This window comes from Amblyomma mixtum, chromosome 1 (genome assembly GCF_055824585.1).
Source record: "Amblyomma mixtum isolate Tamu chromosome 1, ASM5582458v1, whole genome shotgun sequence".
Classification (NCBI taxonomy): domain Eukaryota; kingdom Metazoa; phylum Arthropoda; class Arachnida; order Ixodida; family Ixodidae; genus Amblyomma; species Amblyomma mixtum.
In genome coordinates, this window is record NC_143012.1 from 83,030,513 (window position 1) to 83,048,884 (window position 18,372).

An 18,372-nucleotide genomic window follows, 5' to 3' on the forward strand; every position below is an offset into this window, starting at 1 on the left:
CTACGCTGTTCCTACAAAGATGTAAATCTCACTGGAAACAGAATTTCTATAAGGTAGAAAAAAAAATGAATACAAGTAACGCCACCACCGGCCGTTTTCGGAATCAAACGGCATAGACGCAAATGATTTTTTTTTTGTTGCTAACCTCTGAGCCTAGGCAGTACTTCCAGTCACTCCCAAATAGAGATCATGGAGTCTCTTTCATTACTGACGTCACATACTTGAATCGCCTGATGAAAAAAAAAAGTGTTTCATATTGGAATCTAATTTCTCAGCGATATGATTTTTTTGGCATCTAAAATAACACCACCATAGACAGAAAGAGCCGCGCAATCGATAGTTACTAAGAACAAAAAATAGCGAGGTTGTCCCGAGTGTCCCTTTACGCAGGCGTCGACGTAGCGAAGTGAATGTGTGAAACAAATGTCATCGTACGCTTGAGGTCCTCGGCTGAGTGAAGATGATTACTTTACAGAATATAGCGTCGTTTGCATCAGGCGTTCGTGTGTAGAGCGTAGGCCGCGCTACTGCTGTCAGGCCTGATAGCTCTGATAATGCTAGATTATAAGTGTTATAAGCAACGAATCACAGCGATCATTGTACAGCCTTTGTCAAAAATATGCGGGCCAATTGGGTTTCGCTTGTAAGCAGTCTTGTGGGGTGCATGTCGTACGTTTCTACGTTCGGAGCACTGGAGCGGTGAGGACGAGAGGCGATCGGCTTTACGAGGAATTTCGAACGCTTACGATGCGAAAGGAGCTACGCGGCACAGCCGAAAAACAAAAATTTCAGGGGGGCACTTTGTTGACCTAGAGTGCGGTGAGGCGAAAGCCTTTTGCGCGGTGTTGCTACTAGTGTCACTGATGTGTGGTTAGGATGTTAACTAAGTACACATTTGTTTGTGAATATTAAATGCTGGAAACACTGGAGGGCGTTTGGGAGGCATCCGTCTGATCCGACGCCTTTCTGGAAACACTCTCCAGAGTCCTAGACAAGGAGACCTACACATGCGTTGGCAGGAAGTAGCGTAGACATTAACAGGCTTGGATTGGTTCGAATCCCACCGTGCACAAATATTTTTTTTCTGGTCTGACTAGAAAAAGCGTGACACCTCTGCTGACAACCTTCTGCCCACACGATGAGGCATTAAAGGTTTTCGCCTTAATACCCTTGGGAATTATGCTTTTGACAAAGGCTATACATTACAAGCGTGGTAATCAATCTTTGTTAAAGCCGCCGCGGTGGCTCAGTGGTTATGGCGCTCGGCTGCTGACCCGAAAGACGTGAGTTTGATCCCAACCGCGGCAGTCGCATTTTGATGGAGGCGATTTTCTAGAGGCCCATGTGCTGTGCGATGTCAGTGCACGTTAAAGAGCCCCAGGTGGTCGAAATTTCCGGAGCTCTTCACTACGGCATTCCTCATAGCCTGAGGCTCTTCGGGACGTTAAACCCCCATAAACCATAAATCAAGCCCTCTGAAAATAAAAAAAAAGCCCTCGCACGTAGAGTGAACCAAAATCTGGTCAACAGTTACGACTGAGCGCTCTATTACCACTCACACAGAGGCCCGGAGTTAAACATAAGGGAACTCCAAAGTGTTGTATTACATCGGGCTGCAAAAAAATCTGCAAATATTTGATATGGCGAAAACCGATATTAATGACTGAGGGAGTACATTCATGAGCGATATTAAAGGCAATGAACTATCTGCACAAAATTGCAAATCTTCTGGTTATTTCTTAACCAAATTTGAGAACGCCTTTTGGATATTATACGCCAAGAGGCAAACAAACAGAAACTGCTTGTCACATATAATTGTAGAGTAGTCAATCAAGGAAAGCCCAAACTTTGCTCTCTCCCTCTCCTTCAATGCCCACGACTGTGACATCCGCAAATGGTCCGGGCAGTCGCCAAGCAGCAGCATTGTTACATGACGTATAAATTTATATTGCTCCAAGTTGAAGCCCTTACAAGTTCAAGCCCACTGGGAGAGGAAACAAACGCGGGGTAATAATATCCTAGTCGAAATCGAGAGGAAGAAATGGGCTTGGGCAGGGCATGGAATGCGAAGGCAAGGTAACTGTGGGTCCTTAAAGGTGCGCTGAAGAGGAGTCTGAACTCGTCTTTTTGCCGCGGGAACTCGATCTACACGTTCTGAGCATTCTTAGAAACTTCGATTGATTGCCCTGTGTGGCCGATTTTCCTAATTAAATCGAATTAACGTCCGGCTCCCGCTTTTTTTTTCAATTCTCCCTCGTACGGTGGGCGGAGTCGACCAACGCGTGGAGTGCCTTGCAGCCAGCTCCGTGGAGGCTTTGCTTTCGCTTTATTTTGTTTTTAGGTTTCCATGAATAAATAGTTTCATTCGCAGATAATATAGCCGCAAAATAAGCCCGCAGAAATAAAAATACGCGTGGACTATTTGCTTCTACGGACTACTACGTATTACTCCGCCGATGGCAGAGCGGCAAGCCGCCACGGGACTGGGTGAAAGGCACTCCACGCGTTGGTCAACTCCACCCACCGTACGAGGGAGAATTTAAAAAAAGGCGGGAGCCGGCCGTTAATTCGATTTAATTAGAAAAAAACAGCCACACAGGGCAATCAATCGAAGTTTCTAAGAATGCTCAGAAGGTGCAGGTTGAGTTCCCGCGGCAAAAAGACGAGTTCAGATTCCTCTTCAGTGCACCTTTAAGGGTAACGGAGTGGGTTCCAAGAGAAGGCAAACGTAGCAGGGGGCGGCAGAAAATTAGGTGTGCGGATGAGGTTAAGGAGTTAGCGGGGACACGATGGCCGCAGCTGGCAAAGGACAGGGTTAACTGGAGAGACGTGGGAGATGCCTTTGCCCGGCAGTGGGCGTAGCCAGGCTGATGATGATGATGATGACATGCTAGATTCGATCGGTAAGTTGCAACTGATTAAAAATTCAGGGGGCACTTTGACGATCTAAAGTGCGCGAGGCAAAAGCCTTTCCACGCAAATTTGGCTGCTACTGGGACTTGGATTGGTTAGTCATGACTAATTAGTGAGTAACTAGTCATGACTAACTAATCATAATTGGTTAATGACTAACCGGTTAATGACTAATTCTGCATATATGAACATTAACTCATTAAACTATTGCGTCAAAGCCTTAAGGCGGAGATTAACAGTCCCCTTAAACTTTTCAGTTCTGAAGTATCGTTGACTGAATGCTAATCGAAACCGCCACGGTGGCTCAGTGGCTGTGGTGCTCGGCTGCTGACCCGAAAGACGCGGGTTCGATCCCGGCCGCGGTGGCTGAATTTCTTTGGAGGGGAAATTCCAGAGGCCCGTGTACTGTGCGATGTCAGTGCACGTTAAAGAACCCCAGGTGGTCGAAATTTCCGGAGCCCTCCCCTACGGCGTCTCTCATAGCCTCAGTCGCTTTGGGACGTTAAACCCCATAAACCAAACCAAACCAATGCTAATCGAAGCGATCTTCCAGTTGGTGCCCTTACAAAAATTTTTAGTAACATTCTTTAGAAAGTCTTTCGACAATTGTTAATAGAACCTATCAACATTGAATAGAAAGTCTTTTAAACGCCTTTGTACATTGTAGTAACAACCTATCAACCGTCTTCCGACAATTGGCCACCGATATCCAAAAGACTCAAGTACATAGAAAGTCTTTATACTTCCTATCATCCCCTTATCGAGTTTGTATACACTTCCTATGACCCCTTACCGACAATGTCTACCAACACCCTATTAACGGTCTTCCGACAATTGGCCACCGTTATCCAAAAGACTCAAGTACATAGAAAGTCTTTATACTTCCTATCATCCCCTTATCGAGTTTGTATACACTTCCTACTGACCCCTTACCGACAATGTCTACCAACACCCTATTGACGGTCTTCCGACAATTGGCCACCGTTATCCAAAAGACTCAAGTACATAGAAAGTCTTTACACTTCTTATCAACCACATACCGACAATGTCTACCAACGCCCTATCAACGGTCTTCCGACAATTGGCCACCGTTATTCAAAAGACTCAAGTACGAAGAAAGTATAATTCCTACATCAACTTTTGGAAAAGTGTATGTTAACTACACAGTACAACACTTTTACCAACATAGTTTTATCACTTCAAAATCATTTTGTGAACACTATCCTGGAGTGCTTAAAGAATAATAGAAGCAAAATGCAAATTATTACATTTATTGTGCACAAGTGTACATACGCGCTACAACACATGCATGATGCATCAAAATATTTTATGGAGAACAATAGAGGAACAGAATATTGCCTTCGGCACGCTTCCCCTCAGTTCCCTCTGAGTAACAATTACTGACACACAGCAATTAAAAAACATAACAGGTTTTAATTCACGATGTTTCGGCTGGAGGACCAGCCTTTTTCGAGTATAGTATAGCATTCGAAACAAAAGCTGTGCGCTTCAAATGCTGTAGTACACTTGAAAACGACTGGCCCTCCAACCAAAACATCGTCAATTAAATCCCGTTAGGTTTTTCTTACATATATACGAGGTGTTTCAGGGAAGACTAAGTAATTTTCAAAAAACAGGTATTTTGAGATGAATGTATGGCTTTTTCAGCATAGTATTACCAGTGTTGGCAGGCACCAGAAAACTTGTGAAGAGTCTTACGTAATAAGCTGGTTAGCTAATTTTTATTAATGAACCTTTTCACTATCAGAAACTTTGTTAAAACATTAAGTTGGGCTAGTTGGTAACGGCTTGAAGGAATCATACTCTTAGCGGTAAGAACACACACAACACCAAGACACACACACACAGGACACCCGCTAGACTTCAACTATCTTTACTGGACACTTGTACGACATAAATATGTATCACTGAGCACACGCAGGTGCCTCGTCATCGGCATCAGGTCTAACTACGCCCTCCCCTCTCCTCCAAGGCATACGGTTGCGCCGATAAACAATCCCTTTTTCTGCCAATGCCAGGGAGGGAGTGCTTACACACATGTCACCCGCCTCTTGAATACGAAAGGCCTGGGAGCCGAGAAAAAAGAAAGAAAAATTATCGAAGTCTTTCGTATTCAAGAGGCGGGTGACATGTGTAAGCACTCCCTCCCTGGTGTTGGCAGAAAAAGAGATTGTTTATCGGCGTAACCGTATGCCTTGCAGGAGAGGGCAGGGCGTAGTTAGACCTGTTGCGGATGACGAGGCACCTGCGTGTGCTCAGTGATACATATTTATGTTGTACAAGTGTCCAGTAAAGATAGTTGAAGTCTAGCGGGTGTCCTGTGTGTGTGTGTGTCTTGGTGTTGTGTGTGTTTCTTACTGCTAAGAATATGATTCCTTCACTATCAGAGTTAGGCGTCTAGTTGCCATTAGAGATTTGTAGCAGTTACATGCACTGGAGGGGTTTCTTTCCCTGTGTGCTTTCAAAAGCGCATGTATTTTCGCACGATGCAGCCAAATTTTGTCGAGCCACAGCGGCGAAAGTAATCATGTTTTGTACATTCCAGAAACTGATATGGCTACTACGAACAACTGGCTAAAAGTCTCTAACTGCAACCAGTTGCAAACCTGTGTTAGTTAAAAAGTTAATTATCAGAAATTAGTTAACCAGCTTACTAAATACACCTCACCGGCTTTCTGGTGTCTGCTAACACTGGTAATATTATGCAGCAAAAGCCATATTTTTGAAAACTACTTATTCTTCCCTGAAACACCTGGTGCATATAAATACTGCTCACTTTCCTGTACAACACAAACGAAATAATTTCTTCTGTAACATGAAAGTTCCATGAGCCACATAACAAACCCGTGGAAAAAAACTGCATGCATACACACACATCTCTCCAAAACAGCTAAAAAATCCCACACAGTGAAACAATGCTTACACTGTCTTAAGACCAACATTAAAGGCTGCAAACACTAGCGAATTAAAAGTCAAACAAATGCCAAACATATGCTAAATGTCCCCATGGATGTAGATATTAAGCTATGAGCTGATTTTAATAAAAATGCATCAGCACAGAAATGCTTAAGAGACTTTGTTGGTGCACTATCCTGACACTTGTCCTCAATATCAGGCAGCCTGCTTGTTGTTCATCATCATCATCAGCCTGACTATGCCCACTGCAGGGCAAAGGCCTCTCCCATGCCTCTCCAATTAACCCTGTCGTTACTTGTCTGCATCACCAGTGGAAGAGGTAGCGTCCTAGTGATGAGACGTGTGCACGAACAGGTAGCCTTCTCCATGGCAGAATGCAGCAGCAAGAGAACTGCACAAGAAAACATTCAAAGTATACAGTTATAGTAACTTCTAATAGAATCAAACACGGAGCAGCAACAATCAGTTAAATGTGCACTAAAATGCAGCACTCCGAGTGAGTTTGATAAGGCTGCTGAGTAATAGCATAAGCAGCAGTCACAAGACAAGAACTAAATGTAATGCGTCCTTGAACAAGAAAAAGCTATAACATGCTGTTGTGTTCAATTCTGCCCCCACATTCGAAGACTGAATGATATTCACAGGAACTGACATTAACGTGTTACACCTAATTAGGCAGGCTCGAGACAAGGCGGTAGGTGACTATAGGTTCTAGGAACAGTAGGGGAGAGTTATTAGTAGAGTTCGCAGATAGAAATAGTTTACGGATTATGAATACCTTCTTCCGCAAACGAGCAAACAGGAAGTGGACGTGGAAGAGCCCCAATGGTGAGACTAAACATGAAATAGACTTCATACTGTGTGCACACCCTGGCATCGTAGAGGATGTGGAGGTCCTCGGTAAGGTCCGTTGTAGCGACCACAGAATGGTAAGGTCTCGTGTTAGCTTAGATTTGAAGAGGGAACGGAGGAAACTGGTGAAGCGAAAGGCTATTAACGAGTTAGCATTAAGAGGGAAGGTAGAGGAATTCAGACTGTCGCTGCAAAACAGATTTTCTGCTTTAACTGAAGAAGACGACCGCAGTGTTGAAACAATGAATGATAATCTTACAGCTATCATTAGAGTGCGCCGCAGAAGTAGGTGGTAGGATGGTTCGACAGGATACCAGCAAGCTATCTCAGGAGACTAAAGATCTGATTAAGAAACGCCAAAGCATGAGGACTTCTAACTCCACAGACAGGATAGAACTAGCAGATCTATCGAAGTTAATAAATAAGCGCAAGGTAGCCGACATAAGAAAGTTTAACGTGGAGAAAATCGAGCATGCTCTAAGGAACGGAGGTAGCCTAAAATCAGTGAGGAGAAAACTGGGCATAGGTAAAAACCAGATGTATGCGCTAAAAGACAAACAGGGCAATGTCATCAGCAATATGGATAAGATAGTTGAATTAGCCGAAGAATTCTACACAAATCTATACAGTAGCGAATGTAATCATCAAGTTACTGAGGGAGGCAGTCGAGCACAGCAATGGGACATCCTGCCAGTAACGAAGGAGGAAGTAAAGAAAGCCTTAGGAGCAATGCAAAGAGGGAAAGCAGCTGGTGAGGATCAGGTAACAGCAGATTTGTTGAAGTATGGAGGAGAGATTGTGCTACAAAAACTAGCCACCCTGTATACGCAATGCCTTGTGACCTCGAGAGTACCAGAAGCTTGGAAGAACGCTAACATTATCTTAATTCATAAGAAAGGAGACGTCAAGGACTTGAAGAATTACAGACCAATCAGCTTATTGTCCGTTGCCTACAAGGTATTTACTAAGGTAATCGCTAATAGAGTCAGGAAAACCTTGGACTTTAGTCAACCAAATGATCAGGCAGGCTTTCGTAAAGGATACTCGACAATAGACCACATTCACACTACCAATCAAGTGATAGAAAAATGCGCGGAATATAACCAACCCCTATATATAGCCTTCATTGATTACGAGAAAGCATTTGACTCAGTGGAAACCTCAGCTGTCGCGCAGGCATTGCGGAATGAGGGTGTGGAAGAGTGTTATGTGAAAATATTGGAAGATATTTATAACGATTGCACAGCTACTATAGTTCTCCATAAAGTCAGCAATAAATTCCAATACGGAAAGGTGTCAGGCAAGGAGACATGATCTCGCCAATGCTCTTCAATGCCTGCTTACAGGAGGTATTCCGGGGACTGGAATGGGAACAGTTAGGGATAAGAGTTAATGGAGAATACCTGAGTAATTTGCGATTCGCTGATGACATTGCCTTGCTAAGCCACTCAGGACAAGAACTGCAAAGCATGATCAACCAGTTAGACAGGCAGAGCAGAACGGTGGGGCTAAGAATTAACATGCAGAAAACCAAAGTAATGTTCAACAGCCTAGCAAGGGAACAGCAGTTCGCAATTGGTAGCGAGGTGCTGGAAGTAGTAAGAGAATATGTCTACTTAGGGCAGGTAGTGACCGCAGATCCGGATCATGAGAGGGAAATAACTAGAAGAATAAGAATGGGGTGGAGCGCATATAGCAGATTCTCTCAGATCATGATTGGTAGCTTACAAATATCCCTGAAGAGAAAAGTATACAACAGCTGTATCCTACCGGTACTCACCTATGGGGCAGAAACATGAAGGCTAACAAAGAGGGTTCAGCTTAAGTTAAGAACAACGCAGCGAGCTATGGAAAGGAAAATGATAGGTGTAACGTTAAGAGATCGGAAGAGGGCGGAGTGGGTGAGGGAACAAACGCGGGTTAATGACGTCTTAGTTGAAATCAAGAAGAAGAAATGGGCTTGGGCAGGGCATGTAATGCGAAGGCAAGATAACCGCTGGTCCTTAAGGGTAACGGAGTGGATTCCAAGAGAAAGCAAACGCAGCAGGGGACGGCAGAAAGTTAGGTGGTCGGATGAGATTAAGAAGTTTGCGGGGATACAGTGGCGGCAAGTGACAAAGGACAGGGTTAATTGGAGAGACATGGGAGAGGCCTTTGCCCTGCAGTGGGTGTAGTCAGGCTGATGATGATAATGACCAAATTAGGCTACCACGAAGAGATATTTAGCCATTCCAGTCATATGAAGATAACATGCAGGCCATAAAATATAAAAATTATTTTGTGTTTCTGATTTGTCTGCACAAAAATTCAGGCAGCTTTTGTTTTCAAAAGTGGTGGCACAAAGACATTGCAATATAATGCACTTGTTGCTGTAGATAATGTATCATTTGGAGCTATACCAGGTGTTAGGGGAAAATGTATGAACAAAGAGTACAAAGGTGAGCAAGTTCGTCAGGGCAAGAGTGGCACACTCTAAAGCAAATGAATCAAAATATTAAGGCACACACTGCGTCAGATACAATACTTGTAAGTAAAGCTGCATAGAACTACAAGCGATAAAAGCCTCAGAAACGTGCCCCTAAGGGAGCAGCTGGACTGGTAGTTTTTTATTTGTCCCGCAGCACATCCCTCTAGTGCTGAGGCCTGCTCATATCTGTTTAAGTTAAGAATACAAGGGAAACAAGCAAACAAGTGTTCCAAAGAAGATAAAAATGTGCACTTAGGTTGTTCTTTAGGAAATTACCTGTCACTAATTGCAGCAATAAATACCTCGAGAAAGAAAATAAGTTATTTATACAGCTTATTACAAACCTTGATGGCACGGGAGAAAGGCAACATCAAATGCATCGGTTCAAGTAAAGCCAGGGGTCTTGTTAAGGTCACAGCAATATTTGTTGACTTAGGCTCAGCTAGTGTAATGCAATCAGTAACTGAACGTCGGCATGAATAAAAAAACAACGCACCAATACTCAATTCCAAATGCATTTCAACTGTACAGTGCAGTCAGTTGTGACAAAGGGAGTGTGAAAGAAAACCTCAGCAATGCTCATGACATCGAATAAGCACCTTTCTTCTGTACAGCTAAAACATAAGCTTTGCAGGGTTTCATGTAATGCAAGGATAACCTGGTAAGGTATCAATTATTGATGCTAGCAACAAATATGCTTCTAAAGCAGAGTGCTTCACTTGAACGCCAATATTCAATTATGCATTGCCCGTTAGGCCATGCCTATCACATCACTGGTCCACTTCAAACATGCCATACCTTGTAAGAGGTAGGTACTGCTGAAGTAAACCTATAAAATTTATTTGCTGCTTTTAGACTGCTGTATAAAGGTCATGAAGCAGATAATTGTTTTAATTTGGTCTATACAGTGGTCAAGATTTCCAAGCACGAGAGGCATGAGGGAAAAAACTATAGAAAGCATTTCACACTATAACACAATGCACTTGACTAGGGGAGTGCTTTCATGACGCCCGCAATATCTTTTCCCTTTCTCTTGGTCCTCTTTTAAAAGAAAAAAAAACGAAAGAGAGAGGGAGCCTGGACCAGAAGATTTTTGGCAGGCTAAAAAAGACAAGGAAAATATACCCACTTGTCTACCTATCCTTTTACAAGTGGCACATGCTTGATATCCAGTGTCAATGGCTGATAGGATGAACCAGCAGGTCTTGATGTCATTTGCCTCTGGTTGAGGTAGCATTGGCTCGATGACAGATGAAAGCTGGTGCAAAAGTAGCGTGATGATACCGGTGGAGCAGCTGTACAGGGCTTGACTGCGGGTGCATTTGAAGAAAGGCTGCATTAGAGCCATGCTTTCATAAACATCACAGAAGCCACATCCCATTAAAACCTCTAGCTGTTCAGTCCAATGTGTTCATGAGTGGAGGCTAATTATTAATTACCTATGCCTCCAATAGTTAGCAAAAAAATGGTTTACAAAGCTTGTCATACTTTTCTTAAAGCTATTATTCGCGAATCACGTTATACTTTTATCGCTTCAGACTGAAAATGGGGGAATGACATATATGTAGTGAACGTAAAAAAATAAAATGACAACAAACCTTCCATTGTGCGATTACCTCAGCTGCACTGCAATGGAATGGTTCTGCTATTTTTAATCGTCGTTTCGTTGACCAGAACTATCAAGAAACACAGCACTTGATGTGACTGCGACGTAGAACGGGCAATGCTCCTTATCCAGTAAACACTCAGGCAGCAGAATCAAAAGACGCACGCCGCTACAAGCACTTTTCGTTCTTATGGTCTCCTTTTCACGCGCTGCTCCTGTTCAGTCGGAATAACGAATCAAGCAGCACCCCATAGTTCTCGGCGTGCAACCAAATTCTATCACATAACTCCTGCGCCGAGGAGCTGACGCAAACAGCGTGAGGCGGCGGGTTAAAAGTTGCATAGTTGGCAAGCGAGCGTGTCAGAACACCTTCTCTCTGCAAACGATCGCGTGGTGCCCGCATTTTGCACCTCACTGCGAACAAGACGTGAAGACCAACCCAAATGCATTCGCAGCCCTCAATCATACCCCCGACACATCGCAGAAGTCATTTTCAAGTTCTGTACTTACATTTGTCAACGTTCACGGCAAGCCGTTTCTTCTATCGGGCATCGGGCGCCGGCCGCTCTCGGCGTGGTTGCGTGCAGTACGTCAGAGCAGTTTTTGAGCACTGCGTGCGCGTAAGAACGTCTTCCGCAGCACTGGAGCCATCTGTCACCTTCCGAGTTCAGTCACACTACCACAACACTAACGAGGCCGCACATTTAACACAAACAAACTGAAGAAACGCACCCACATCACAACCGCCGCACCCCGCCAACAAAGAGTCGTTTCAGCGTCCTAAAAAAGATAGTGTAGCGCGCGGCCAACATGAGACTCGCAATCCGCCGCCAGCGAACGGAAAGGTGGCGCTAATGTCGCCTAACTTCACACGCGTTAAAAAAAGAATTGATAAAGCCCTTTTTGCCACAAACTTGTTGCATTAAACGACAAAATATTTTGTTTCAATTACAAAGTCAGCAAATTGGAATGATTGCGGTGAAAAAATGCGACTACTCACAAGCATCTGTTTCTGGCGGCGCTGCGAACGAAAGCTTGGAAAACCGGGCAGCATGCCGGGCAGCTACAGGCGACGCATCTGGGGCCAGGAAAGCCGCAGCCGCTGCACGGCTGCACTGTCTGCCTAGTTCTAAGGTTATAACTCAGCTCCCCGTAACTGCGTCGCAGAATAAGGAATGATGATGATGTTGCCAAACGCTACTGGTTTCGGTTTTTATTTTCGCATATTGTGTGGCTTAGCGTACTCTACACAGCTTGGCTCATGCGATTTAGTGTACGTGTGTGTACCTAGGGAACACGAGCGTTCGCACGCCGCTCTAGCGTGACGCGCGAAACTTTCAAGGCTGCGCTGCAGCATCGCCTCTGTTTTGTGTGTGTTTATATCACGTCATTGGACACCTTGCACGCTCTTTGCTCGAGCGAGCCCCGCCGACAGTCGCGCTACCGTAGTCTTTTTGTGTGCTTCCTTGATTGCTTTTTGCCTCTGCCTTATGCGGTCCTCGGCTCGGCCTCATGTCCGCTGATGGCAGTAAGAAAAGGCGAAGACTGAACACATGCTTTCGCGCATCTACTCCGTATGACTACGTTAAAACCCAACACTTTATTCCAGGATTCCTTAGTCATTGCATTACGGGAAGATAGAAAATACAGCTCTCACCACGTTTTCCCTCGCCACAGCTTCGTACCGTGTTTGCGTTGAAGGAGATGCAAGTGAAGATGCGGAAGAGGCACTGCGCCTGTGTTTTAGCGGTGCTCAAAGTGGGGGCTGCTCTCACCCTAGCTTTTTCCATACTGGAAGCTCCTCTGTGGCTCAGTACTACCGAAAAATGTAACAAGTCAAGAATGAGGGCTTATAGTACTTCAATTGCCGTGCACCTTCCTCATGCAAAGCCCTTGTTACCGCAGTTGAGTACAGCGGGCCGCTGTTACCTGTTTTGTTTCTCTATACTTCTCTTTATAGTATCGGCCGCCGAACATGAATAAAAATTAATATTGCCTTGCCTGAAATTTCGCATGTACAGTCGCTGAGGAACGAAGCAACTTGAGTTCTCGAAGCTGTAAGCCTGCACACGTTACACAGAATTTACTCAGAGCGCGAAGCGGTGCGGCCCTTTTCGCGCGGGGTTTTTCAGTCCCGTGCGATCAGCCATTGCTGGTCGCTCGAGGAGGAGGGTAGTGCGAGGGTTTAAATTGGGCGCTCCCACGTGGAGTGGCATAGTGTACCGGGCACTTTTGCATGGCGGGCAGTGTGCAGGGAAAGTGTGCTTGCGGTGCAGGTTCAGGAAGCTGGTGATATAATTTGGGCGCCATTTGGGCTAGCGAGAACGTGTCATTCAATGAGTGTGGAAACACATCGGTGCAATGCTAAACTTGAATTTTTTTGTAGCTCGCAACAATAATCCCTCTGAAACCTCAGAGCGAAACGCTCTTAATGCTAGTGTGTTTTAGCACCGTCGTACGGTACATCACTGTTCAACTGCACGTTAAAATATGACCTATCAAGAATTACAACAATATTAACACCAACGTGTTTCGAATTGGCAGAGTTGTTGTACAGCTCTGCTGAAATTCTTTGTTAGTTCTGAAATGTTAAATCTGTTTAATGACTGCCTGAGTACAGAATTTAAGGACGAATACGCAGCAGAAAGCATTGTTTTCGTGTAGAATGAGCCATCAGCGAAACTGATTCGCTGTAACGAAGTCATCATTGCGCTTATGTAACACAATATGTCACTAGCTCCTATTTTTTCTTAAAGTTCTTTTAATTTCCTTGAAGTGCAAGGCAATAATACTTGAGTATTCTATGAATTCATTCACTTTGTACCAAAATTATTTCGTTTGCTGGTAACTTTTTTCGTAGACTTTATACAATCAAAAATTGTCACTAAATGTCTTCAATTCAAGGCACGTTTCTGAATTTCGGCATAAATGTTCTGTTATGAACTTTGCCCTTTTCCCCGCACTCGAAAATGCGAAAGCAGTAAATCTAGTATTGAGAAAATTGAACTGAAATTTCTAAAAATCCACAGCGTGCTCGGCTATGGGAATGTGATTGCAAATTTTTGTTTCGTCTTCAAGGTTAGTTAAGTTGCCGGTTTGAAGTTGTCGGCTACAGTACTTGATTGTTTTTGGCTTTTATTTGTTTATTCGCATCACCAAAATGCTTTCTCGGTTCGTAGTATATTTCTATTGACAGCAGTATATAAGCAGTAAGAAAATTGTATGAACTTTCTATCAACAAATGTTGATAAAATATGCCCTAAGAAAATGTGACTGCAAATGTTTGTTTCGTGTTCAAGGTTGCTTTAGTTGCATTGACATGTTAGGCTAGAGTACTTAATTAATTTAGGCATTTATTCTCATTATAAAACGTTCTGTCGGTGTCTATAGTATGTTTACAGCAGTACATAGAAAGCAGTAAGGAAATTGTATGAACTTCCTATCAACGAATGTTAATAGAATATGCTTGGCTAAGGGAATGTGAGTGTAATGTTTTCGTGTTCAAGGTTGTTTTCATAGCTTTGAAGTGTTCGCCTACAGTACATGATTTGAGGCATCTATTCGCATGACCAAAAATGTTTTTGTCACTTTCTAGAGTATTTCTGCTCACAGCAGTCCGCAAAGAACATAAAGTATTAAAATGGAATATATCTTCTGTTTTAAAACGTTTTCCCATATCCTGATTACATTCCAAACGCATTTGCTGCGAATAATGTTGGTCGCTTTTCGATATAGTGAAATTGTTGACTAGCTGCAACAGATTCCACCATGCAATCAGGTAAGATGTCGTCACGATTATGCGAACAAGATAGCGTTAATCACCTCGAACACCGTGCAGTTTGTTCATTTACTTCTCTCAACGTGTCAAACTGCACCCAGCTTTTCTAGTAACTTTCTATTGACAGGAGTAAATACAAAGAAGTAACAGTCTACCAACATTGTATTGACAAAGGTACATAGAATGTAAAAATTATTTTCTAGTAACTTTCTATTGACAGGAGTACATACAAAGAAGTAACTTCTATCAACGTTGTATGAACAATTGTTGATAGAATGTAAAAGTTACTACAAGGTTACTAGAGTCAATAGAATGTCAATACAAATTCTAAAGAAAGTTGATATCCATTTTTGTAAGGGTGCTGTGTTGATTATGGTTGTGATGTTTTGTCAGCTCTCAGATGACAACGAATAAATCCGTCGTTCCCCTAACATTCTCTTCCAGGTAACCAAGGAGGAGTTCTTCGACTACTATTCCGGCGTGAGTGCTTCCATCGACGAGGACGCTTACTTCGACCTTATGATGAGAACCTGTTGGAAGCTATAGCCTCGACTACTGCTGCGCACACCCCTCCTTTCCTCCCCGTCCATTTTTTCCCCCTCTTCTCACGTCAATCACTACATGCTTCCCGTCAGACTACAACTGTCTAAGGGCACGGATACCGCTTCGATGTGTCGCCAAAGCCAAAAACAATTAAAAAGAAACGTTCACGCTTCCACAGTAGGCCGGTTTGGAGTGAATCTGAAGCTACGCGACAATGACTACGTGAATAAGGGGCATGCAGTCATTTAATGTGGATATACAATCTCGACCTCGACATCGAGATTTTTGAGCCCGAAAAAGAAGCATCCCGATTCTGGCCAGAGTGGTTTTCTGGGGCTTTTATAACACTGACTCTGGTCGTTAACTCAACGGTTCATGAATAAAGTGGCGTGACAGGCATCCAGCGAGAGAATATTGCATAAACCTGGCTCTCGAAGATTTTTTTTGTACTTCACATGTAGAAAACCTTGCCAACGCAAGAAAATCGACATCAAATGGGTTCGTGATGCCGACTGCAGTGGGTTTGAAGGTTTGAACGTTTATTAAAACGAAATACAAATGAGTTGTTTCATAAAAAAGTTAGTACAGTAGGAGGTCCCAAAGCGAAAACTGTCTGGGGGACCTCCCATCAGGAATTCATAAGAAAAGTGCACAAGTTTGGCAGGGGAGCTGGAACGTAAGTATACAATGAAGTTAAAACCTATTAGTGTAATTTGCGGCAATGAATAAGTTATACAATAGTTAGCGGGCATAATTTAACAAAAAAGGCATAAAATAGCAAAGCATAAGAGCAAGAGAAAGAACGCAAAAAGACATCAGATAACAATGGGCATTGAATAAATTCAGATATAAAACAGAGGTGGAGAAAAAAAAAATAAAGGTTCCAGATGGGTAACAATATGACCGTTTGCGGTCAGAGTGGGGAACAGAAAATAAGATTAAGGCAACCTTAAGCATGGCATCAAGCTGAATGGGTTGATAAGGGATGTTTTTTTAGTAAAGTGTAGAAAGCGGGCTGGGAACGTGCGGATTTGATTGCTAGTGGTAATGAATTTCAGGTTTGGATGGCGGAGAAAAAAGCAGCTTGTTTTCCATAATTTGTGTTCACTTTTGGTAGAAGCATATTGTTTTGTTCAGAGAATCTAGTGTTATTGCTATTAGCAAGGAAAGATGCGGAAAAAGAGAAGTTGGTTGTTATCATTGCGAGCGCGGTAGATTAGAAGACCTAACCTAAGATTAAGGAGGCATTTCAACGGCAGAATGTTTAGGTCAGAGTAAAGAGGTGAAGCAGAGGCTGTGTATGGGCTGAAAGATAAAATTCGAAGCGCTTGATTTTGAAGATGAGGAATACATGACATATGACATGAATAGGTATTACCCCATGATGACAGGCAATAATTAAGGTGACTGTTCAAGACCATGGTGCGTTACAAAAAATGAAACATAAGCGCAGTTTACGTGTTTGTTGCCTTTTAGAGTTAAAATGCATCTGGTCCTTTGTCTAGGCCATCGCTGTGTTGGCGTAGTAGTCTGAGCCCCAAGATGCGGTCAGCAAATAATTGACTGCAAATGAATCCATTGCCATGTGTAATACAGCGCACTACAAAACTGTACTCTAAAAAGAAAGAAAAAACACAGGATGAACACGAGCGCCTGACGTTGCCGGTGGTCCTGAGTTCGATCCCCGAACCAGCCCAAACGAAGCCTCTGAGAAAGCTGCATAGCTTTCCTTTGCAGTCGTATGGCTGTGCTCTGTAACACACTAATAAGTAATTACTCCATAACTGATTGCATCTCGGGGTTACTTATTAGACAGCAAAAGACGGGAAAATAGTAGTAAGAAAGGCAGTGACTCACGTAGGGTCTTGAGGTTGGCATCTTATCCTGGACAGGGTGGCCATGTGGGCGAAAGACAAGGTGCGAGGGGATAATTTGTCTTGCAGTGGGCAGAATTCGGCAGACGACGATTCGTACAAAATCTACACCCATTCAGAGCTTATCATCATTATCATCATCAGCAGCAGATGCCCAACTACGTCCACTCCAGGACATGAGGACTCTTTGGTTGGTCTTCATTTAACCATTTCCTGCACCAGCTCCCCCCCCCCCTTTCCTTTTCGTATTCTTGCAAACTTCCTAACTTAGCTGCTCATCTGACTCTCGCCCTCGCCCCCTGCTACGTTTGTCTTCGCTTGACGGTGACGGAGCAGTTTCAGAACTTCTAGATGTGCCCTAATTGCATTCACATCGCGGACTTCACCTTTGCCCTGTGTATGCCCTGTATGTAGAGCCATGGGCCCATCTCGAGTGTGAAAAGATATTCAATTAGGTCACTTTTCACCATCCGTCACGTGTGGAACAGGTCGAAGCGATATGGAAGGAAACACTATTATCAACCAGTGAAAGACTACTACTACCGATGAACGAGCGTAAAGCGTACTTTTCTATTTTTCTTCACGGCTTTTTTCTGGACGCATGGCATTTTTGAAGGTCAAAACCGGGGTTTTTTAAAACCTCATTATATTCCTTAGGATGCCCTTTATTTGACACAGTAAATCGCTTTTGAAAATAGTCGCTAAAACAATGACAAACCGAAACCTATGCCTTGTCGCGTGTGCTTCGACAGTTTGGCACCGGAATGACATGAAGAATATTACTCAAAAAAAAAAAAAACTGAACAGGTGAATTAGAATTGCACAAGACCACTTCGTTCACAAAATATGTATACAGCCGAATGCAAGCTTCAATTTTTTGTTCACCAAGCGGGGAGTCAGTAAGTGCGTCGATAATGTTTGCGAGGTCACAAACGCAGTGTTGCAGTAGCAAGCGACCAAAGGTAGAAAAAAAGAGCAGGATTTAAAATAATTTACGCAAATATAGAATTCGACACGGCTGCAGAACTTAGCTGAAATAATTGGTGCCTGGATAGCGTAATAATTTTCAAACTAATTTTATTCCGTGGCTGTGATTCCCGCTAAGCGTGATTGGCTTAGGGCACCATGCTCAGCACTCGGCCTTCACTATTAGGCACCTTCAGCATACCGCGGTACCGTTAGTACCGAGAGCACGCGCGCCGTCAGTGCGCATGCGTAGTTCGCGTTGAGAGCGCCAGATGGCGCCAGGTACCCGGCTGAACCAATCAGAAAGTGCGCACTGGCGGTGGGCTGGCCCCCGGAATTCCGGTAACGGTAGCAGGGTACGCTAAAGGCGTCTATTGAGAAATAATAACAATAAGGGAACGTAACTTCAGCCGATGGAGAAGGGTGGAAAGTGAAG

General features: G+C 43.6%; 1 protein-coding gene and 1 long non-coding RNA gene across 2 annotated transcripts in view; one reads left to right on the plus strand and one right to left on the minus strand.

Annotated features, from left to right (window-relative positions):
• The window catches only part of LOC149366995 (calcyphosin-like protein), a 36,359-nt gene extending 20,998 nt beyond the window's left edge, over nt 1-15,361 (plus strand). Inside the window, exon 5 of the mRNA XM_089553571.1 lies at nt 14,998-15,361. Coding sequence (XP_089409697.1) covers nt 14,998-15,099 — 102 coding nt within the window. The 3' untranslated portion in view covers nt 15,100-15,361. The remainder of the gene's footprint in view (nt 1-14,997) is intronic.
• On the minus strand, nt 5,223-11,576 carry LOC149366996 (uncharacterized). The gene is made up of 3 exons (XR_016284442.1): nt 11,286-11,576; nt 10,299-10,479; nt 5,223-6,241 (listed from the first exon to the last, which is right to left on the minus strand). It is a non-coding gene; the product is annotated as an uncharacterized LOC149366996 (long non-coding RNA).
• Nucleotides 15,362-18,372: the final 3,011 nt, after the last annotated feature.